At 30.3% G+C, this 24,347-nt stretch overlaps 4 protein-coding genes across 4 annotated transcripts; 3 read left to right on the forward strand and 1 right to left on the reverse strand.

Moving 5' to 3' along the window:
• LOC111032192 (lysozyme-like) lies at positions 1-5,871 on the forward strand. Its single transcript, XM_022312439.1, has 4 exons — positions 1-168; positions 1,931-2,125; positions 5,155-5,228; positions 5,419-5,871. The coding sequence occupies exons 1-4, from the start codon at positions 99-101 to the stop codon at positions 5,563-5,565; spliced, it is 486 nt and encodes a 161-aa protein (XP_022168131.1). The 5' UTR covers positions 1-98; the 3' UTR covers positions 5,566-5,871.
• Positions 5,872-8,543: 2,672 nt separating this feature from the next.
• Positions 8,544-16,461, forward strand: LOC111032196 (lysozyme-like). Its single transcript, XM_022312444.1, has 4 exons — positions 8,544-8,735; positions 13,685-13,876; positions 13,994-14,067; positions 16,085-16,461. The coding sequence occupies exons 1-4, from the start codon at positions 8,663-8,665 to the stop codon at positions 16,214-16,216; spliced, it is 471 nt and encodes a 156-aa protein (XP_022168136.1). The 5' UTR covers positions 8,544-8,662; the 3' UTR covers positions 16,217-16,461.
• A 33-nt stretch (positions 16,462-16,494) lies between these two features.
• Positions 16,495-17,905, forward strand: LOC111032197. The gene is made up of 6 exons (XM_022312445.1): positions 16,495-16,557; positions 16,646-16,798; positions 16,853-17,046; positions 17,117-17,231; positions 17,297-17,407; positions 17,494-17,905. Exons 1-6 carry the CDS (start codon positions 16,495-16,497, stop codon positions 17,692-17,694), a joined length of 837 nt encoding a protein of 278 aa, XP_022168137.1. The 3' UTR covers positions 17,695-17,905.
• A 4,382-nt stretch (positions 17,906-22,287) lies between these two features.
• Positions 22,288-24,347, reverse strand: LOC111032198. The gene is made up of 4 exons (XM_022312446.1): positions 23,423-24,347; positions 22,973-23,124; positions 22,823-22,906; positions 22,288-22,773 (listed from the first exon to the last, which is right to left on the reverse strand). The coding sequence occupies exons 1-4, from the start codon at positions 24,310-24,312 to the stop codon at positions 22,499-22,501; spliced, it is 1,401 nt and encodes a 466-aa protein (XP_022168138.1). The 5' UTR covers positions 24,313-24,347; the 3' UTR covers positions 22,288-22,498.

Raw genomic sequence — 24,347 nt, forward strand, 5'->3', positions numbered from 1 at the left:
CTCGGCAATTGCTGTTATTCATCTGCACACGTCGGACAAGTCGAGTTCAACGATTCAACTTTACTGCACCACCAAGGCGATTCACACTGCACCGAACGATGGCTTTCCACGTACTTTTCGCTACCGCTGTCCTGTGCCTGACAGCACTGTCCGTCTCTGCCAAAGCCTGTGAGTACAGATTATATTATACATTTTCGTCGCAGTTATTGTTCTGTTTTATTGAAATATTCACCTCATTAGATACGGTTTATAACATACTTAAGCCGTACAATAATTAAACGACGATCCGACGACTGTATTGTGTGAAAATCACGACTCGTCTGCTGTTAAATATTGCACTCGCTCGTTTTTTGCACGAAATGATACATCGACATTATATTAGTTTTTACTCGACTCGTTTACGATTATTACAAGGGTATCGAGGTTTTAACTGAAGTCCGTCTAGGAACCGATTTGTTATAATACTACGATGTCGAACCGAGTGAGATTTTTTTTTACTCGAAATACGTTTTAAGACAGTTAAAAAATATATTATACCAACCATTATTTTTGCCATCATAAATCGAGGTCATAAAAATTAATATAGTAGCATTTGGGATTTTTTAACGATTACCGATTTCTATTCGTTTTAAGAGAAAAATATAATTGAATAGATTTTTTAGTAAATTGCGGACATCATTGACAATATTATATAATAATTTCGTATTTTGATATTTTATGAGGAGATTATTACTCACTCTCGGATAAAAAATAAAAGTAAAATTTTTGCACTTAAATTAAAACTGCTTAAATTGTTTTATTATATATAAACTTGGATTGAAAAAAAAATGAATTTTTTGGTGATACTATAATTTGCTTTATACATTTTTAACATATTATTTTTTTTAATTTTTTTTTTTTAATCAATTTATTTACAAATTAGTCAATTAGTTTGAAATTAAGTAAAAATATGCAGATATTTTGAATCATATTTAAATAGTTTTTTTTAATAAATTACAAAAGAATCTGTCAATTATTATTACAATTTGATACCTATGTTATATTAAGTTGAATCGAAACATCCATCATAATATTTTCGTAACTATCTACTTGAACATACTCGGTATGAATTGTATTTCAAAAACAATATAACTCATTTATTTCAAGGAATAAATAGTAATAATCAAACAAAAATTATTACACTACGTATAGCTTGTATGTGATCAGTTTTTTTATTTAAATTTTAAAAATAGTGTTGATTTATTGGTAGTGTTAGTTCGTATTTAAGTTTTGATGGTGAATAAGTTCAAAAACCTACTCTGAATAAAGTGCTTATGGGTTACTACTTAAAGAACATTACCAGGGTAAAATTAAAACCACTCGTTAAAAAATATTCATACGGTGTAGTTTTTCTTTTCAATTTTTCACCGTTTTCTCGAAAACCACTCGGAATAATACTGCGGTGATGCATGAAACTTTTAGAACTTTTTTTTTTTTTACCGACAAACCTTGAAGAAGCACACATCATTGTAAAATCAATAGTCCTTTGTTCTGGTCTGAGTCTAATAGGATTTAATAATTCTACAAAGTAAATTTGAACAAAGCGCGCGAAGTGATACCGTAGGTATTGGTTATTTTTTTTATTCATTCGCTCAATTCTCTGGCAACCACAAAATTATTCATACGTTATCAATATACTATTGTAAGAGTATAAGTATTTTAAGCCAGCAGAGGACGATGTGTGCACGCTGTTAATGTTCTTATGAAAATAAAAAAACGCAAACATGTTTTTTAATATAATATGTATAAATATTATACGTTCGTTAAACTCGACCGTTGTATGGATTGTGTTGTGTGATTTTTTTTTTTTTTATTTAGCATCGTGTCGAATCAATTTTAACACGGACGTAATAATAATAATAGTAATAATAAATTATTAATTTGTTTGCAGCTCCTCAACAGGTATTCGCAGAACATCATCCAGTGACTGAGACATGTTTGGGATGCCTTTGCGACGCCATCGGCGAGTGTACGCCCAACATGAAGTGCAGCGGAGATGTATGCGGTATGTTCGGTATAACATGGCCGTATTGGTCTGATTCTGGAAAACCGGTTGTTGAAGGAAGTAATCCACACGACTCAGACGGTAAGATATCGGATTAATATACGAGTCCTACGCACCTACGACCACGGCGAGTGATCTATTATTACGTAGATTACAATGTTTTACGTCCATGAAACAGACGAATCGGACATATATTCTAGAATGTTTTTTTTTTTTTTTTTTAATAATGAATTTTGTAGGATAAGTAGAAAATTGTATTTTTGGCGATAGTCGTGCGGATGGTTATACATACAACGACGTGAGAACTCACAAATGTAATAGGTTTTTTTTCGCACACCGACGACGTGGGAATTATCGTTGTATTTATTTGCATAGGTGTCGGTAAATTAAGGACAGATTTGGGATAATATTGTGTGCCTACTCATAACATTAAGAAATCACAATTACTATACGTTTACCTGTATAAAATGATGTGCAATCGGTGCAAATCGGGGGCCTGCAAGGGCAGACGTTAGGGACACTTCTACCAAAAAGGAATACAGAATTGTAATCAGGTCCCGGATTATTTTGAGTAGGTACCCACTACGTTATGTAACAAACCATGATAATGTACATATTATATTTTCATCATATCGCGAATTCGCGACATTAAGATTTAAGACAATTATATTAATCCCAACAATTAAATGTGAACACTAAAATAATTATTTTAATTAAATAAGTACCTATACGGTATTATTATAGTATGATATGCATATTAATTTAAAAAGTGACATTTGCAGATTTAACAAGGTTAAAATTGGTCTTAGATCTTAAGCCATTTCAAATATAAATACTTGCCACATCAATGAGTGTAGATTACCTAATAAATATGATACGAACTTTAATAAAAATCCAAGCCAATAATCATTGTGACAGCATAACATCTATACTATAATATTATAATATACCATAGATTCCATAGCCGGTACCTATAACAATCCATCCCGCACACAAAACATACAGTGCTCTGTCATTCTTTTTAAATAGGTAGGTACCTAATAATATATTCAGAATACATATTGGAATCCTTGAAAAAGTAATTTTAGAATATATAATATTGTTCCTGTTTGTTTATGGTTGCAGTCTTGGAATGGTGGGGAATCAACGTTTGTATACTGTTGATACATAAACATATATTCAATGGGTACAGTAAGAATATAATATTGTAACAATAAGGACTGTAATTAAAACAGAATTCTACCAAAAATATAATTCACTATTGAACCATGTGATAAACTGTCACAAATAAAATATGCATAATGGAAAATCAACAATTAGAAAAATAATTAATTATTACTAGGAATAAGAACATTGGTAAATTAATTATATTTAACTACCCAACTGCCGACACTATCACAGTAACATTTATTTATGTAGACAAACAAAACTATTAACTAATTATCAATCAGTTTCATGTTATTTATTAACAGCAATGTATAATTTAAACACAAGATTAAATGTGATCGGATTATTAGTCATCATCTTGTTATTTTCATTACTAAGTACAAACTTGCATGTAAACAAAATAATCATAGAATAGTGTTCTATATTAAATTAATTACGTTTTATTAACGCATGAACATAATAGTTAGGTATTTTATAAAAAATATTATGCGTTTTTACCCGAAATAGTCAATATTATGAAGTGTTAATTAAATATTTTCAGCTGATTAGTATAAACTTAAAACAAATAGATCAGAATCCTACAGCAACAAGCATTGCTGATAAGTAGTAGGGGGTAGGGTATCAACCCTGATGTATTGTTTACGTAATACTCATAATATTTTGTAATGTGTGACTTTACTAAATATTTTTATGTTAAATGAATATAATAATCTAAATGCAAATAAGCATTGCATTTATAATGCAATAAATTATAATGATTATGGCAGCCAATTTTACAAATAAATTGATAAGATGAATGCGTTGTGCTCCCGATTAAAAAAGATAATATGTTTCTAGTCCGGAAAAAAGTATTGCGATCACATTAAATGTAATATACATGCAAGTATAAGTGCACTGCGGAATGATTAACATCATGAACTAAGTTCACGATTATTAGACATCATCACAATTATTATATTGTACATGCGTGCGCATAGAGTGTTGATCGATATGTTTTAAAATTATTTTCGATAAAGGAACTAATATTTTTTTACATGACTTCCTATAAGGTCATTATATACCTACATCTACGCAAGTCTTTGTATGCACAAATTGCATTTTCAAGTGTTCAAAACCTCACGGAATAGTTTAAAATAAAAGTAAAAAATGTTGCCATCGCTGGCATAATGTACACGAATATAATATGACATTCCAGTAATGGCGTTCATTGCGTTTTAAAATATTGTGAGCATTTCACATTTCTCTTGTGCGTGGTAAAAAAGTAAAAACGTTGTTTCGGAGTTGACATTTATGTGAAATATCGTACGTAGGTACATGAAGAATAGTCGCAACACGTGAACATCTACTCGATAACATTTTCGAAAACAGTATATGATTCGGCAGTTTGTCGATTTTTTTTCGCATAGTGTTTAAAAGTAGGCAGGTACACAGGCACTGTATTATACTCCGAAAACGACCGCATTGAACGAACAAAAGTCAATTCTGCAAGTGTCACGCACAGGATATTATTATTATTATTATTATTATTATCATGATGTGTCCAACGTGGTTGAATAATATTTTCGTTAACTACCAAAGTTTTGTTCGGTAAATCGACATTCCTGCGGACCTATTCATTTACATCCCCACGACGGAATCGTTTTCGTCGCAGCACTTAATAATAGTTATAATATCGCATTATTCGTAATACCAATAGCAACGTCGATTAATATAGGTACTATCCGCCCTTTTGGTCGAAAATAATTATAAAGAATATTTTTTTTTCCGTTAAAGACCCTCGACAGTATGGGTCTTGTGTGGGGGTACTTCTAAAGGGGCCGTGCTATGTAAAAAAAATATGCACGAGGTTTGGTATGACTGCAAATGCGATGGTTAAAATATTTTATGCTGACAAAGTCTTTGTCGTTTAATAATAATATTATTATATTGTCTTGTGTTTTCAGCTTACTCGAAATGTGCCAACGACCCTCAATGCGCCAAAAAATCAGTGATTGGTTACATGGCCAGATTCGCTCAGGTAAACCGTTAGATTAACCGCAATAATTAGTTGTTTTTTGTATACGCCGTGGGTGTAATCAACTTTTCCGTTTACGGCGGCGGCGTCGTCGATCGACTGTTCTGTTTTTTCACTCATTTATAAACAATGTATTATTATTTTATACGATATTCGTTTGTTTAATATCATTCCCATCGTTGACTTTACGCAGGACTGCAACAACGACGGGGTCATTGATTGCAAGGATTACGCGGCCATCCACAAACTCGGAGGTTTCGGATGCAGAGGAATCCTGCCCCATGACTTCCAAGTACGATTCTTGGCTTGCCAAAGTACTGTTCAGAACCTATCGGGATAGACTGGCGTCACAATAATCTTAAACGTTATTATGATTGCTGCCCGACGATCCACAGTCCAGACCTCGTCTTATTATGCTCAACGGCGAGCGCCTGAACTGCAGTGATGCGACGAAAGCCCGCCTATACCTAATTTAAAACACTATTTTCAATTTTCTTGTGAAAAGTATTTATCATACATACCACTATTATAATAATAGTTGGATTTGATGTTTTTCAAAATAATAAAAACCTAATTTAAATTATTTTGGGTTTCTGTGTATTCAAAATGTCGATATTTTAAAATAAATTGTATGTTAACCCACATACGCATAACAGGTGTTTGAGGATTATTGATTCCTTGGTACACTTTATACAACTCGTTGGTCAATTACATATTGTAATTTACTAATATCTCTATTCTGAAGCCACGGTTAGCACTAAAAACAGAAACTTAATCTACCAAAAAAAAAAAAAACAAAAAAAGTCTCGCAGGATTGCAACAGGTTCTTTTTTAATCCAAACAAATATAATGCGAGTGTCCGTAATAATAAACTATATATTATGTTATTTTGTATTTTAATAACTTTATATCATTATTTACTATATAATTATTCAGCGCAGGAAATATGTGTCAGACTTAAAACTTTATAATGTATATTATTGAACAATCTGTTTGTTTATTAACCTCATCGATTGAACAAAAAAAACTGCAGTGCACGCCTCGTGTTTACTAGTATTTTAATATTAGAATATGTGTATAACAATGGCAGCAGCGCTAAAGGCTTGGGTAAATCCTTGATGGCGTTTGTTTTCGGTAACTAATCAGAAGAGTGTGAGCACTCCTTTTGTTCTATTGCCTCTAGTCATTGCATCACGATGTTTTTTTTTTTTAATTATAATTGATCAAGTATACAGGTTAGCACGACCTACAAAATATAGGTCTATTTACGATCGGTAAAATATACGGTCATCTAGCAGATGACGATTTGGTTTTTCTAGTACAACTTGTAACTACATCTTTAATTTATTTGAAGAGCAGGTAATTTCACCGAAGGACAAAACGAATAACTATACTTTGTGTATATGATGGTCATAACAATTTAAAAATCTCAAAATATGGATGTTTAAAACCATTCGACGATAGAAGAACGCTAATCGTATACCATTTGAAGGTTATGATTTTTTTTACATTTGTATTTTTGATCTGTAGCTCGAGCCATTGAGACTTACCATTATTAATAGACTCCATATTAAGTTCACACATACAATAAATCAATGTTCATCATTGTTTTTTTTTTTTTTTTTATGATTAATTATTATGTCTTTACGAGCAACTGAACGTTTTTAACAGTCCTATAAACTCTACTCGAACAGTATCCCACGAGCTCAGCTCAGAATCGTTTTTCGTTTGCGATTATTTATCATTGCGTTCACGTTTACTATGACACAAATACACAGTATATATATTTAGTACCTATATAAACAACACTATGCGTTGCGCCAAGCCGAGTGAAAGAAAAGGACTAAAGGATACGAGTACCGTGTTATACTGCCATACCCCACGGCCCACCGACTCCGTTCGGCTTTTATTTCGTTTCCTTATCTATCGCGAGCATTATATTTTGTTTTTACGTTTCAGTATATTATCAATATAATGATATGATGCGAAAGACTCTTCGTGTACATTGCTAACATTTTGTGTCAAGCAACCACGGTCACTGCAACAGCTATTATACTGTACACAAAGATTGTATTATGATATACATGTCACATATGTAAAAGTATACGCTACGGTATTACAATAAAATGTTTAAATTTGATTTTTCGAATACTTACATTGTCATCGGATGCGTCTCCGTATCTTGTTCGACTTTTATTCCGTTTCGCATTATCTTTCGCGATCATAATATTTCGTTTGTACTTTTTAATATTATCAGTATAAAAATATGATGAGAAAGACTATACGTTGCAAATATTTTCAGTCGACGACAGATGCGACCGCGGTCACTGCAGCAGCCATACTATACTGTTTATAAGGAATTGTATAATATATATATAGTATATCGTATTAAGTACATACGATATTACAATAAATGTTTTTATTTGATTTTTCAAATACTTATGTTGTCATCGGATATTCTTTTAGGGTATGTTTTTACCCCGAATACTATACTGTCTCGTTGGAAATTTGAACGCACAATAATACAGTCACTGAATAGTCGTTTTAATAAATATATATTATTACTGTACACAACAATATAAAGATCGTTCGATGTATTTTAATCAAATTATTCAGATCAAAATAGTATTATTAATTTATACCGGAATTGTCAACCGATCGTTGTGTTTGGCAGTCTCAATTGTATTCATTTTTTCGAGTACAATTTTGCAAAGTTGCGTCTGTCATACGCACAAATGAGACCAATTAATTTTCAAAACGCACAGTATTATTACGAACATTTTCTTCGGTATTATTCCCAAATCAATAATTGAAACACCTGGCACAGCAATATTATATTAGGTACATTAGCTTAAGTAGAATATGTCATAACATTTAAACCTGTTGTGGTCGTGGCTGGATTATTTCTGTGAATAATAATTAATACCGCATTTTTTAACGTGGTAATCGAATTATTTTTCGTAGGTCTTAGCTGAAACCCAATACCTTCAAAGGCGTACGGCTAAGTGGATTTAGTAAAAAATATGCCAATAACACATCATATACACAAGCAGATAATATAATATGTGTTATAGAGAACCATGAAATTTACATATTGTTTAAGGTTATGACGTGTCCAAACATATATTCTTATTGCCTACTGTAAAAACGTGATAATTATGCAACAGTACAATATGTAGGTATATAAGGAGACGGATGATGAGTCAAATATATTATAACATTTATTATTTGTACGCGGGTTTTTTCGCGTTTAAAAAATAAACCACAGGTGGCCCTAGATATGATTCGAGTATTGTACAGGTGGGGGCATTTTGAGAACACCTAGGCCAGGCCACTTTAGTATCAACTTGCGAGCAATAGCCACTATAGCTATCTTCTACCCCGTGTGATCTATACGACACTCATTGTGCAAAAATCCGTCGAAGCAGTTGGATGTCATGGGCGCGCTACTTCAATTCCTGTTAACGACAGTGTTCGTCGCGTTGGTTTTCTCTCAAAATGATTTGCAAGGTAATTGTGGTGTTTTGTTTTTCATAAAAGCTAATTTTCCCCCGTTCTACTAAAACCTATATCCGCGCCAAAATATCACTTGCATTAATAATAATAACACATTTTAATGGAAAAACGAAATGTTCTTTTTGAATTTGTTTGTTGTTCGTAAACGTAGATACTTATCTATTCGATTTGTATATATAACGTATCTATCACACAAAACATTGTTTTAATTAAATTTAAATTATACTTAATTTCCATCACACATATAATTTATTTTATATTTTAATTTAAATACAATAACGTTTAGTTTAATTAGGCATGAGTGATTTTTTTTTTTTGCTATAATTACTATAACTTTAGAAATATAATATTACGAATGCATAATACTATTATTGTGTTGAACAAATTATCCATACAATTTAAACAAGTTATGAAATATCAGTTAAAAACTTAAGATTCAAGGATATTATATTGTGTCCTGTTGTTTTACCATGTAATTTTCTATTTGGCAGATACAGGTAAAATTAATGCCATGCAAAAATAAAACGACAACACAGAATTCTGGGAAATTGAAATATTTACTTAGACGCGAATATCAAAATATCCGTCTGAAAACTCGTAACACGAATATAATAATGAATAATATATTGTATTACTGTTGACCAAAATTAGTAACATTTTTTATGCATTAGTTTCCAGTTTCGCCCACACACATATTTTATACCATTCATCAGCTCTGTTAAGTATTGCAATATTATTAATAGCACGAAAATAAATGGAATTTGTTTTATTCTCAACAATTTACATAATTGTATTAAATATTTTCATGTTTGGTTAAATGTATATAATATCTTGAATTTCAAACACGTACCCATTATTTCGATTCAATATTACTATTATTGATATATTTCGACTAAGTATCATCGTATGTATTGAATTTATTACTTATTTACCCATAATATTATACATGTGCCATACTGTTATGTATTGTTGTATTATAATAATAATTTTGATTCACAGTCATAAAATAAATTACATAACTTTGGAGTACCACTGAAAATATTTAGTTGTGACAAAGTCATTAATAGTCATACAAGTATAGTAATAGTACAACAGCATAATAATAGCACAACAATAATAATAATACAAATCTGAAATAAATTATATATTCCAGTCTATAATTTTCTCAGTATAGTCATTATTTTAATTGCATTAAGTTCATTTTATATTTCAATTTATAAAACATAAATAGTTAATTTTTTTTTTTGCTCCAATTTACATTTGAAATCATTGATGGATGGGCAATTAATAATATTTACAGCTATAAGACATAATACTATAGGAACATATTATTATAACAACATGAGCTAACAGCATATTATGACAATTAATTTTCTCCATTATTTTCAAGAAAATATTTTTAATACCCATCTATTTATGATATAAAGACTTTTAAAAATGTTTCCAGAACTGTATTTTAATTAATGGTGCTTTTTAAAAACATTAGGTAGGTATGTATTTTATTTTAATCCTTTAAAAAATTATCGGCAACTATTATTCGAAAACTATTTGTGACCGATTTCGTAGTGGTATACTCTACGTCTGCTTTTTGTCAACTATTCGTAGCGAATTGAATATATTATTATTCCATTAAACACGACTATAATATATGCGGGCTTTAATGGTCACGTCGTTATAGATATACCTACGTACGCCTATAATATGCGATACAACTGTGTAATACCTTCGATAATACTGGCACCGGCATTCGATTAATTTAATAACACACGTCGTGGGACGCTTTCGTTTAGACAACAACAACGACATCAATAAGTCCGAATTTGGGTCTCCGTATTTGCACATAAAAAAAAAAAGCGAATACAAATTCCATACATCCGCAGACAATACATTTATATTATTATATTTATAATATGTTATTTTATGCATAGTGTACCTACCTAGTGCTAGTTGCCCACAGCTGCTGTCCGGGTAATTATTAATTATAACCACTATACCATTATGCCGGTATACCCAGGTACTTTTAACCGAAGCGATATCGAATCCGGCATTGTCGGAGTGTAGCGAATAGCGAAAATGTGTAAGCAATACTGTTTTACTCCACAAATGTGTGAGCGCCCAAGGAACGTACAACGGTTATTCGCCGATTTTGTATTCAATATCTGTGCCAATTACTTAGAGTCGTGTGACAAGGATATCATTATAATCTAATACAGTTGGCAATAATATAGTTTGTCAACTTCGTCCGTTTGTTGTATCCTGTTATCGTCCGGTGGGTATTTCCGTCCAGTCGAGAGCGGAGGTTGGGCTTTGGCCACCCAACACCTTTTGAGTTCAGTTTTAATGATTCGATGGCCTCGATTCCTCGGGTAGGTAACGCAACAGTATGTCCAGATAATTTATTTTAAATAGTTGTTGCTATAGTTTGCAGCTGTAGTTGTTGTTGTACGGTGTTTTATTTTTTTTTTATCAAATTTAATTAATATAATATATTCTCAATGCAAAAATCACTATCTCCAAAGTAATCGGTCTCGTTGTGGCGACTTCGATAAACTGGCCAGGTAATGCAAAAGATTAAATGTCGATTATAACAAGCAAAATTAAAACGACACTAAAAAGAGATAAGTAGGTGGATATAATGTTATAAAATATTATGTTTAATTGTTTTGTCAGTTTCTGTGTTTTCTTATTGTAGGTTCTTAAGAATTAAGACATTAATAATATTATTATGTGGTAGTCTCATTTTTCTTTGAAATTAAGATAATAATAAATAACAATGATAAAGGCTTAAAAAAATAACTTCTTCCACTTAGAATCAAAAACTCATTAGGCTTTATAAAATGTAAATAACTTCACGAAACAAAATTAAAAATAGACATCATAAATAATGCAATTACAGTAACAGTGCAATATATATGTTTTAAGAATAAATTATGCATCTAATGTTTTTAATGTACATTACTATAATACCCAATTATAAAAAAATAACTTTATAGGTATAATTTTTAACAATACTCAAGACATTCCACTAATGTATAAATAGTTTAAAACTAAAACCATTAAAAAAAAAACACATAAAATTTGTCATAGGTATATGATATCATGATTCAAATCAACTTACGTCGTAGCATTATAAAAACAACGTGTGGTAAAAACAAAACAAAAATGTTTTGAGTTATACTGCAGACTATAAATAAAGAACAATTAAAACAATTGTTAAGAATTTATATTGAAATTTAATTGCATTTATATTAAATTTTTAATGATATTATATTATCGAAAACACAACAGGTCATGTTTTCAAAATCTAAATTGATGGGAAATACGATATTAGTAGCAAATAAGTACAAATCATCATCAGTCTCACTACTATAGTCTAAGTTAGCACATCCTTGGAACTTCTAAATTATGTAAATAATATTATCTCGAACAAGGAATTTATTTGCTAAATTAGTAAACTGTAATAAACTACAATAATAATTCTAAGTTTTAAAAAAAATAAATTATTACACACCTAGGTACTTACTTTTATTAAAGCCGTTGTAATTCGATAATCAATTTTCTTTATTTTAAAATAGCATGCTTATTAACATTTATTTAGGATATTTTTTAACACGACTATTAAGTATGTTAGTTTCATAAATTACATTATCAGATTATAATATTAAGTTAATAGTTGTTATCATGCAAAGAACTGATTGCCTTTTACAAATTAACAGTATTCAGTTCGTTGAAAAAAATTAAAGCGTTTAATATAATTACCTAAGCTCTGTTCATAATGGTTTTATACAGTAATGTTGAGAAACAAGTTAAGTTGAATGGGTGACTGGGACAGGTGTTTCCTTTTTAAATTTGAAAGCAACGATAAATGAAATAATAAAAAAAATGTTACGTGCGCTTACTTACAATTTTCCAGAAAAAAAAACTGAGAAAAAAAAGGTATTAGGAAATTAGAAATATTACCTCTTTAAACTTTAATCCCTATAGAGTACCACCCTCGGTGTTTAATTACATGATTACAGAGGTACATATATTTACATCCATAAGAGCTTTTGTAATTAAAAAAAATAATAATAACGCATCATTATTGTAAATCTGATCGGAATCTGAACTATAATATTATAATCAAAACACAAACAAATAATGATTGGTGAATAATATAATGTAAATTTATTATGGATTTATTTATGAATTATTAAAATATAAAAAGTAAGTTATATTGTTTGATAATCTGAATTCTGAATATTTTATTTCTTTTTATACAAATATGATTTTATAATACATTTTTTTTTTGTTATTTTCACTTAAATTCAGATTATTATTTTTTTATTTATACTCTACATTTATAATTTTTATTTGATATTATAATTTTATATTGAAGTTACTAGAGGGGTTTTTTTGTCAATAATAGATTAACTTCAACGCACTTCAGAAATTCAATGCAAGCAGCTTCCGGGCTCAAATTTATAGTATACCATTAAGTTAACGACATCATACAACCCTCTCCCTTTTTATTTGTATTTTATTGATTGGTCCCAACTTACTCAAAAGGTAGCAGTTTCTTTTACTTCATATGAAAATGTCCGAATAGCATTCATAGTATGTATTGTATATAAAAAAAAAGTTCCCGAAAAAGAAAATAAGAGAAATATCATAGGTTCTCGGTCCTAATACATGCTAAATGTTGAATTATTATCATGCTATTGGAACGTGATAAAACACGATTTTAACTGTACACAAATAGAGTTCAATGCATTATTAAAATATTTTAATGGTAAAAACTCACAATAAAGTAGAATCTCTACAACGTCTATTATAGGTAGGCAATATATTCCATAAGTACAAAATAAAACGACAATGGCCGACTAAACCATAATACGGTATCGTGCTTACCTACACTTGACGAGTATCAGTTGAAATATTTAATGAAATATTGTCTCTTGCAGAAGAATTTCCACCCGGATGGACGGAAAAATGCATTGGATGCATGTGCGAAGCGTCTTCCGGATGCAATCAGACACTGGAATGCATGGAACAGAACGAAGTTAAATATTGCGGTGTGTTCCTGTTGAGTGACGTTTATTGGCAAGACGCCGGTACGCCAGTGCTCCAAGGAGACGACCCCAACCGAATCGGAGGTACGCTGCGTCGATGTTTCAAAAAAATTATATAATGTCTCGTGCGCTCGCATCGACAAACTGCATCATAATGTTATTGTCATGTCACTGTACATTTTGGGAAACTTTTCGTTTCAGCGTTCGAAAGGTGCGTCAGAGACCCGTACTGTGCAGCCAGAGCCGTAAATCAGTACATACAGAGATACGCAAAGGTATTGGATCTTATGGGTCGAGAACGATATCATGATAATGTCGTTTAAGTTTTCTAAAAGTGCAATTTTTTTCGTTTTTTCTCTAGTCCCGGTCGAGTTACAAAGCTATAATAATATATACACATCTACTTTCTTTAACACTTATGTGCCAAACTTAGACTTAAACTAACTCAGACTAACCTCTCATACCTATATATATAGACCCACGCGTGGTCCAACGCATTTATTATATTTTTTAGAACCACAATTGTACCCAATATCGTGATATTAGCGTTTTGATTATAGTTAAGTACCTCTTCCTACGCATACTTTATTTACCATTGTTTAAACACACTAATTATTGATTCAATGTTGCTATTGAATTGTGATTTGAAACGCCCAATTATTAAAAAAAAAAAAAAACATCCTCAATTAATCGTACAAGTAACGAGTATATTATATAATAATTATTATATTATTTGTGCAGCATAACAGACTATTGGTATTTTCTATATCATTTTTAACAGTTGCCCAACATAATTTTATGTTTAATGGATATTATTTCACTAGATGTTGTTCCTCGATTTATCAGCAATCCGCACAATATATACACAATATCATATATTAGATGCTAGCGTAGATATTGCAGACTAACATTTATACCAGGCAATAATTCATAAACGCTTGGTTTTTTATAAAAATGTCTAGTGCTTTTTATTAATGGAATTGCACTGTACGTAGGTACGACCTATGACCATATAGGGTATTAAAATGCAATTCCACTAAAAATACTGATTACAGATGAAATTGTTTAAAATCGTAAATCAGTGCATATTTTGCTACTCAGTTTAAAGTATATTTTCCAAACCTAAAAACTACTAAAATAATATTTTTTATATATTGTCACGTATTCATTCCGATAGCGGATAGGTACTCAGAATTTCGACAATATTTTTAAAATAACCGATAATCACACTTTTATAATAACCACTGATTATATTTTATTGCCACAGACCACGAGGTACCTAAATAAATCGCCATCAAATGAAACGTTAACGTTGTAAAAAACATAACTTTATCATGTGTTTCTTTGGTTCTTATACTAATTTTATTCGTTTCGTAGAATGTTATTATGTTGCTTTATAATTTATATAATAATTAAATTGCGTACAGATTAAAATTAATATTTTTTAAATGTTATTTCTAATCTGTCATAAAAAAAAACACGTAGTTAACATGATTATATCTAAATCTATCAATTAATTTCAAATTCTCGTTAACCAACACAATTTATGAATTTTAATTTGACTCAATGCTGTGTGCGATTTATTAAAAAAATTATCTACATACTTAAGTGTCTAGTGCAGTCTTATCTCATAAACCACGCTATCGTTTTTCTTACTAGAAACTTCTTTAAACACGTATTAACAATCTTAACTCATATTATCCTAACTGGCATCTTAATAAAAGTAACTAGTTATTAGCGTTTTCCTACATTATAAAATATAAATGCGTATATTTTCGATATGTATGCATAAGTAAATTAAACATTGTTACATGCAAATAATCAATAAACTCGAAACAAATTAGGTGAATTTTGTTTTTTTTTTTTGCATTTTATCAAATAAAATAAAATTTAACTGTATTAAATTAAATTCAAATGATTATTACATTTAAGTATTTCATACGTATCGTGTCTGTCAATCATCAAGTCCCTGCCAATTATTTATTCTCTATTATTTTATTTCAAGGGATGATGTAATCTTTCATTCGACACGTACCTTTATTCGCATTATTTTCTTCGAAATGGTTCTTTGACAATTGGTTATTACACTTAAATGCTCTGTTTTCATTATTTTAAAATCTTCTAAAAGTCAAACACAGTTCTGAAATTAAGTAATATATATTTAATTATGAATAATTATAATTATTAAAGCACGCACTTCCTACTTATAATTATGTTCTGTTCGTCTCATATGAAATTAACGACGAGCAACTCTTCAATTATATCTACCTATCTAATGTTGAATATTTTCAGGATTGCAATAAGGATCGCGTACTGTCATGTGATGATTATGTTCGATTACATTATTTCGGAGAGGCAAATTGTGAAAGACCAATCTCATCACTTCCATACTATAGAGTTTTTAGAAATTGTATTTCTTCTTAATTTAAATATTATTAAAACGCTGTTTTATTTTATATAGAATATATTTTCAAAACATTTATAGAAGTAAGAATAATTCATAATATTATATCATATTATCATCATACATTATTGATGCATGTAATTTATTAAAAGTGTCTTTTTATTTTAATATTTTGTTTAATGATCGCCTAGAAACAATTTTACAAATATCAATATAAACGAATGTGATGTATTTGACTAATTAAATATACAAATTATGTAATTAATGTCCGTCGTTAAAATTTTACATAAAAGAAATAATGTCTTACCAATCTGACGAAAATGAGTTTCTTAGAGCCCTAGGGATATCTGCGGATGGCCTGGTAAATAGCGCATCAAGATATTGATACGACATTCTTTTGAGTAAAATTTAAGTTACAAATATATGTATTGCTTTTTTGAAATCCATAGCAAAAAGAATCTTCAAATCCAACCCTATGTAAAAAAAAGAAGAAACCGACGGCATATGACGAGTACATTAAATTGTGCCGAAGGATTCGAATAGAAATGTTGAGTAGACCTATGTGTCGGAAATTGCGACCATGGCCAAATCCAAAACTCGAGGTTGACTATGATTAATAAATAAAAATAAAAATATGTTTATAGTGTTATGTGTAGGGACCTTTTGTGATTTCTCGTGCCGCTCTTAAAGCCAAACTTACAGATAGATTGGAATATTTAGCAATACCAAAAATAGAAAACGATAGTTGGAGAAGCTATAACTCTCCAACTAGGCCACCAGGAAACAAAATAAAAATAATTACTGATCGATTAATCGAACTGTCTCGGCCGAGACCGTTTATAGATGATATGTAATATACCTACATGGCGAATAATTAATAGCAATACATTTGTAATATTATATTTTATTATGATTAAAAGGGATGAAAAAATTGTATCAACTCGTTTTAAAAGCAAAATTGAATGGCTCACTTATTTGAAAAAGCTCAAAATATTTGGTGCACCCAGGCGAGCGCCACCAAGCCCACTGGCGCCAGTAAGATATTTACTGTTCGATGGGTTTGTGAACTTATAATATGATTTATTTTCTAACTTATTTAGAAAAGAAAGAAAAAACCATTAGAAGCAATTATGACACATCTAGAACCTTTGTCCCGACCCGTCAATCGTCCCCCGGATATGAATGAAAAGACATATGAAGAATTATACACGGTAACATATGTACCAGACACTTAGTGTCTTAACCTCAGACTGTTTTGTGACTTATTTAATTTAATTTAGTTAAGAAATTGTTTTAGATTAAAAGTTCAACTCTGAAACATAACGCCAGTGATAGAACTAAAAATTTGGCTGTTGCTAAGCAATTAAACGAAAGTACTTTGATGGATATAAACTACGATCCACGAGACAAACTCATTCATGCAAAAAAATATATTGGTAACTTATGTCACGATATGATTATAATATGCGAAAGTTATAGTTATACTTGTAGAAAATAGTGAAAACGGTTAACACGGTATGTAGGTAGGTAGTGTCATTTACCTTTAGATATTTTACTTTATACAAGATACAAATACAATACAATTTAAGTATTGATTTCGAAAAAACCTTGTGTAGAATGTTAAAGCATAAACTAACAATAGGCATTACAATGAAATAATATTCTTATCTTATTGTTATATTAAATATACATTTATAAACGTACATAAGTATGAACCCAATAGCAATATTAAATGAAACAAACTATTTTGTTGAATAAAAATATCAAACAAAAAAATGTAAAAAACTAAAATTTATGAAAATATATAATATATGATATTATAGACTAGCGAGTGGTTTTTTTTTTTAAATAATATATTATTCATATTATGTATAATACTATAATATCAATTATGTGTATACAAACCCGTACATAATTATTGCAAATCAAAAATTAAACATGTAATAATAACTATAGCAGCAGGTAGCTAATTTATTCAAATCATGTCAGCCTTGAATTGGGATCTTATAAAATGTATATAGTAGCTATTAATAGTAGTTGTTAGCATTCTCAATATTCCTTCCTTTAAACTTATGCCAAAGTATAACGTTTCCTTGAAAAATTTTTTGGTTTCAAATACTGCAGAAATACCTATTTTTTATTCCTCCTTGCCGTTATAATTCTCCAAGCAGTAAATGTTTTTACTTAAAAGATAATGTCAGTTGGTCAGGATTAACAGTTTTCAAAAGCTCTGTACACTTCAAAGTCCTACACATTGTTACAACAATTATGAGATCACTAAACCCAAACGTTACAGGTTTAGTAATACCCTTTTGAGTTATTCAAAATATTAAAATTTTGTGTCTCATAATAATATGGTTCTCTACACATACTGCACACGTGTATATTGTGTAACGTAGCAATGCTGAACAAGTGTTTTTTCTCTGCCTGCAAACACCGCGATATTAATAAAAGAAATTACACATTAAGACTTTTGTTTGGGGCGGTCTGGAAACTATAGTATTATTGTACAACTGAATAGTTGTTTTATATTTCAAAGCTTAACAAAATCTTTAGTACGAATTGACAATAAATTGCTTGAAAACATCTTTTATTTTTTTCCATGTACAGCTACAGATAGGATCAAAGAATTGTCGACACCAAAAATCAGGGAAACTCCAAAAACGCTTGATGTTAAAGCGAACGCCTTTACAGTCAATCCGAATGCATTAAAAGCTTGGTGTTCTCCGAGAATAAAACGGTTGGCCAGACCCATCATGAGAGATTAAAAAACCAAACAACTTTATAGACGGTTGTTTATGTTTTTTGTACTATCTAAAATAATAAATTACATACACACACACACGAGACTTTGTTAGTGTAGCAAGATATTATTGCTACTGTCTTGCAAACGTACTGCAACAATTCGTCAAGCAATATTTTAAAAGTATAGATACATTTGTACAAAGTACACATTGTACACCCTTATTATACCCCCTAACTATTCTAACCTGTATATTCGTATACAGGTTGTAAAAAAAAAAAATTTGATGTGTATTTATGTACTGTATGATAACTATTGATCTTGTCAATTTACACTTTTTTATAATTTAGAAACATTATAATAACTTATTAATATCTATACAAAAGTTATCACGTGGCTAGTAAATTTCATCTTGGTCCATTACTTCTAACATCCCGTGTTAGGTGCAGGTGTTAGAAATGTAAGTATTGCCCGATACCACTTTTTGTTGATGCACAAAACTCCTCGATATTTTATGATAAACCGATAACCGATATAAGTACAAGTATAACTATTATAAAATATCAGCATTTATAATTATTTATTAATAATAATAATTAACAACAGATATTAATAAACTAATGACTATAATGTCTCTATAAAAACGTTTTTAAATAGGAAAATTAAAAAAATTAAATAATCAAAAAATACTTATTAAAAAAAAAAATTTAATTGTTCTGGAAATTTAAAGGAGAATTTCCAAACTACCGACATGATTACGTAACAATAAAATGTATCATATATTACATTTACGTATCTGTCTTATCTATGATATGTATAATGTATTATATTAATAATTCCGCTAAAAGAAATAGTATTATAATGAGCAGGTACAATGACTTGGAATGACATTTATTTTATTAGGTTTTTAATTATCACAATATTATCGATAGTATGACAATACAATATGACAAACACAGTAGAAATACTATGGTAAACTGTCGTCGGCCTTATCAATCAACTGCTGGATTTGATTTTTTTCCATGATATCGGTTAAAAAAATTGAAAACGCCGATCCCTACCAATAAAACCGATAACTTCAACCTGCACATACATAAACCTGCGAGAGTATCGGATCGAATAATATCGCCTCGTCCGTATAGCTTAAACCACACCCAGTCGCGTTAAGATCGAACGGATCATAAATCATAGATCGAGTACTGGAAAAGCGGCGAAAAAGAAAATGTATAATAATATATCATTTTTTAGCTTCTGGATAAAATGTTGCGTGCATAATATTCTTTCGGCTGTCCGCCCTCACAGGTCACAGTACAATATTATGTTATGATGGTCGGTTGTTAAGGGTGAACATGTTCCTTAGGGTCCTCGCCATCTTTAACCGACCGATAAATAGGGGTAAACCAAAGTTGTCACACTTGACCCAAATCCGGTGTTTCTCTGGATCTGGCATACAATGCTCTAAAATCCCATTGTATTCCCGAGTGGCGTGGTGGCCAGACAATATTGGCCTCAAATACAAATCAGCTGAAGTGGCTGCGAAATAATACTGTATAGCGCATAAAAGTATTATACATAAATAATAATAATATATAATATTGTTTGCATTACACATATAATGACATAATACGTCAATGAAAAATGATTTAAAATTATTGTACCTCTCGGCATTTCGAACCTCGATATTGCAGGCTATCGACGATATAATATTTCTTAAGCTCAAATTATTTCTTAAATGTATAATATTATAATCAACTGATTTCCGTATGTTTTTATTCAATTGGAATATACGATTTAAACCTTAGATTTATTTCGATCAATAATAATATAATAATATTTCATTTTAATTAGCTTTTAGTCGGTGGATATAATATTACACTTACAGGTATTATGCATGCCTACCTATTTAATAGATTTTTATATTTATGTAAAATATTTTCTTAGACTTCAAATAGTTTTTGAAAGTTACTTTTGATTTGAAACTGCTTAGTAAAAAGTAGAAACAAACATTACTGATTTGTAAAATTTTAAGTTTTTAGTCGATCAGTCAATGTCAACCGAGTGCCAGTGTATTTGACAACTCAAAACTACGTTTGTTCCTAAAGGTGATATATCATTCAAAAAAAATTGTATTACTCTTCTATACAGTAAGAAAAACTCTTATAATATAGTTAAAATTTAAATTCCCTACAAAAATTCGATAAATAAAATATTAATTTACGGCCATGAGTTTATTTATGTATTTCAAAATATATCGGATCCCGTAAAAAATTAAATAAAGTTTGTATTTTTTATGAAAGTTATTTTATTTTATAAATTTATAAATATTAATTATATTATTTTATTTTTTATGAAAATGATTTAATTTAATTTAATCAAATTCAAGCAAAATACTCGCACACGGATTAAATATTTTAAAAAAGTACATATCATTGTTAAAAAAACATTTTAATCCAACATTCTACGAATTGATTAAGTCATGTGCTGCTGACGTGTCAAAGACGATGTGCGCCGATAAATATTTATTTCACACCCGTTATTCAAATACAATTAAATATAACATAGAAAGCGGAATTTCAGAAATGAAATAGAAAAATGTATCGAACTATGGATATTTTTTAATTATACAAAATATAAATACATACCTACATATTTGTTTCAATATTCGTAAAAATAAATACCAATAGTAGGTAATAATAATATTGATGTTACAGCATTTATAATCAAAATTTTAAATTTAATAAAATCTTTGCACTCAATATTTTATTTTGTTCTTTCTGTTATGAACACGTTTGGAATCTGATTGCATGCCGACATGTATGGTCAACATCCAATCTTGATAAATGGACTTGAGGTTAGCGAAATTGTATTAAATATTTAAATCTAAACATTGCAATGTTGAAAGACAATCAGCTCTGAATCGTCGCATTGACCCGACATCCTAGTGCATTATTCAGTATTGCAATTCATTGCAGCATACCATTATCATAAATGATTTTGCAAATCATGAAATGTATTACATTACTAATAATTGATATTGAACCAAGTCATATTCAATCTATTTATATTTTTCTTCTTACTTATTAATCGTACAAATAAATGTTTGAATTGTATCAAAGTTCAATTGTTACTCCAGAAAACGAAAATCACATTTTAGAACTTAATTAAAATGTTCTATCACGTAGCTTAAAAATAAAACAAAGTTACTTTCCAGCGGCTAATGACCTCCGATGACAAAGCTCTAATGCATAGAAAAAAACTTTATTTTATGTAGGTACTTCTTTTAAACTTTTATTAGTACCTATATTCAAATTATTTGCTAGAACATGGTATTCTTGATTCATCCAGTTTTTAAAATCTTGTATCTCGTATTCGGTTTGTGCTTTTAAATTAAAATGTGAGCCATTTTTCAAAAAGTTTAAATTGCTAGACTATACAACATTGTAGTAGGAACTACAACTGGTACATGCTGTATTTATTTATTTAATTAAAATATTATGACAGTCTGTGTCTCATAACTGACGTTACTGTGTATAATTATAATAGAACTTTGTTAGCGGTCTCAAAAGTTTTGTGTTAACTGTTCCATACTAAAACTCGACATGGACTCTTCTTTGGCGTGGTTCTCGTCTCTGATATCAGCTTGAATCAACAACCACTTACCTAAGAATCTAAACGGGTCCTGACGGTGTCTCTTTGACACGATGTACAAGCCCTCGACCAAAAGTGTTCCCAGCGATTCTTTGGTTTCTTCGAATATCAGATTCATGGCTTCTGTGAATGCCGACTCATTACTCATTTGCTTTTCAGTCATGTAGTTACCTAGATAATTCAAAACTTCGATAAACATTTGTCAATACTAATAATATGAGAGTGTAATATGTACGTGATTTGTTTTGACGAATTATTCGAGTCATGACATCAGTGTTTAATGACCCCGTGGGCGACGGATCAACTATTTCAGAACCGTCTAGAACACAATATTAAATTCATGAACTGTAGTACCAACAAATATTGAAATGTTGTAACTTATTACAGCTGTCACTAAAATTATCGAAGTTAAAAAACTGCATCAGAGCCTCGTCTTCAAGTATTTCGTCGGACGACAAGTGGGGAGTGGACACCGTGGAGTCATGCTCCGGCGAAGTCTCTTCACTGCTTCTACATTCTTGTTCTTCGCAACATTCTCTGTATCCAAATAAAATTAAACCATATCACTATTATGTTAAAGAATGGCCGTCATGCACAATAGATTGACATTTTTTTCCTACTAAAGTAATTTAATAGGTGTGTTAAATAAAATAAAATACTGAATTATTCACCCCGTTATAAGCTAATTTAAAATCTAATAAAAATCAGAAAAAAAACTAAAAAAAATACAAAATAATACCTTTAAGAAAAAGAAACAGTCATGTATTATTTTATTAAATATTATTGTATGGCATAATATTATTGCATGACATAATATTATCGCATTTATACCCACTCAAAAATATAGCACTGGTCCTCGACTTGATTTTCATTTTCCTCAACTTCATTGGAACCATAGCAGCTCTCATCAACTATTTCTTTTAATGTTTTTTCTGGCATTTCGACATCAGGGGTGATATACGATGGCAGAGGTCCAGAATCGCTTTCCATAATAATATTGTCTTCCGGTGCTTCGAAAGACACGTCGTATTCGTGCTCAGCGACTTTACTATTGAAACTGGATACCTCGAACGATTCGATACTATTTCGGTTCTCTACTATGCTTTCAGTTATGCTTTCCCGTAGATTGTTTTCTAATACTTTCTCTTCTGCTTCTGGAAATTGTCGGACACTGTGAAACGATTCTTCGGGGATGAGGACGATTTTTTGTTCCCCGGCGTCATCGGTTTCTTCGGTCTCTTGGTCGGTGATTTCTTGTATAGGATCTTCCATCGATTCTGCTTCATTATAAGTCTTGCTCCATGCGTTTTCCGACTTCGTATGAACTAACGGATTACTAGTGTCGTTAATAATTATTGAGTTTACTATAGAGTTGGTGGTTTTTTGAAATGTTTTTCTCGACCATTCCGGCGATGTAAATATTTTCATTATTTCCAGGTCCTGTCGTGCACGATTTCTATTGTTTTTAATATTCCCGTATTCTTTTTTCTTTGTTAATTCATTGGGATTTTGTGGTGGTGATATTGTAGCAGAGATAATATTTTTGTGCTCTTTAGTACTTAATTCATTGTAAACGTTTGGTTCTTTCTTCAAACCCGATGTAGAGTAGTGTACGTTTTTGTTGAAATTTTTCCGAACCGCACGTTCCCGTTCGACATTATTCTCTGGGGTTCCGGATAATGAAGATTCATACAATACGTGTTTTCGTATTGTTTTTCCGGACATGGTTTGTTTAAATCACAAATGTTATCTTAACAAAA

This window comes from Myzus persicae, unplaced genomic scaffold (assembly GCF_001856785.1).
Source record: "Myzus persicae strain clone G006 unplaced genomic scaffold, MPER_G0061.0, whole genome shotgun sequence".
Taxonomy (NCBI): Eukaryota; Metazoa; Arthropoda; class Insecta; order Hemiptera; family Aphididae; genus Myzus; species Myzus persicae.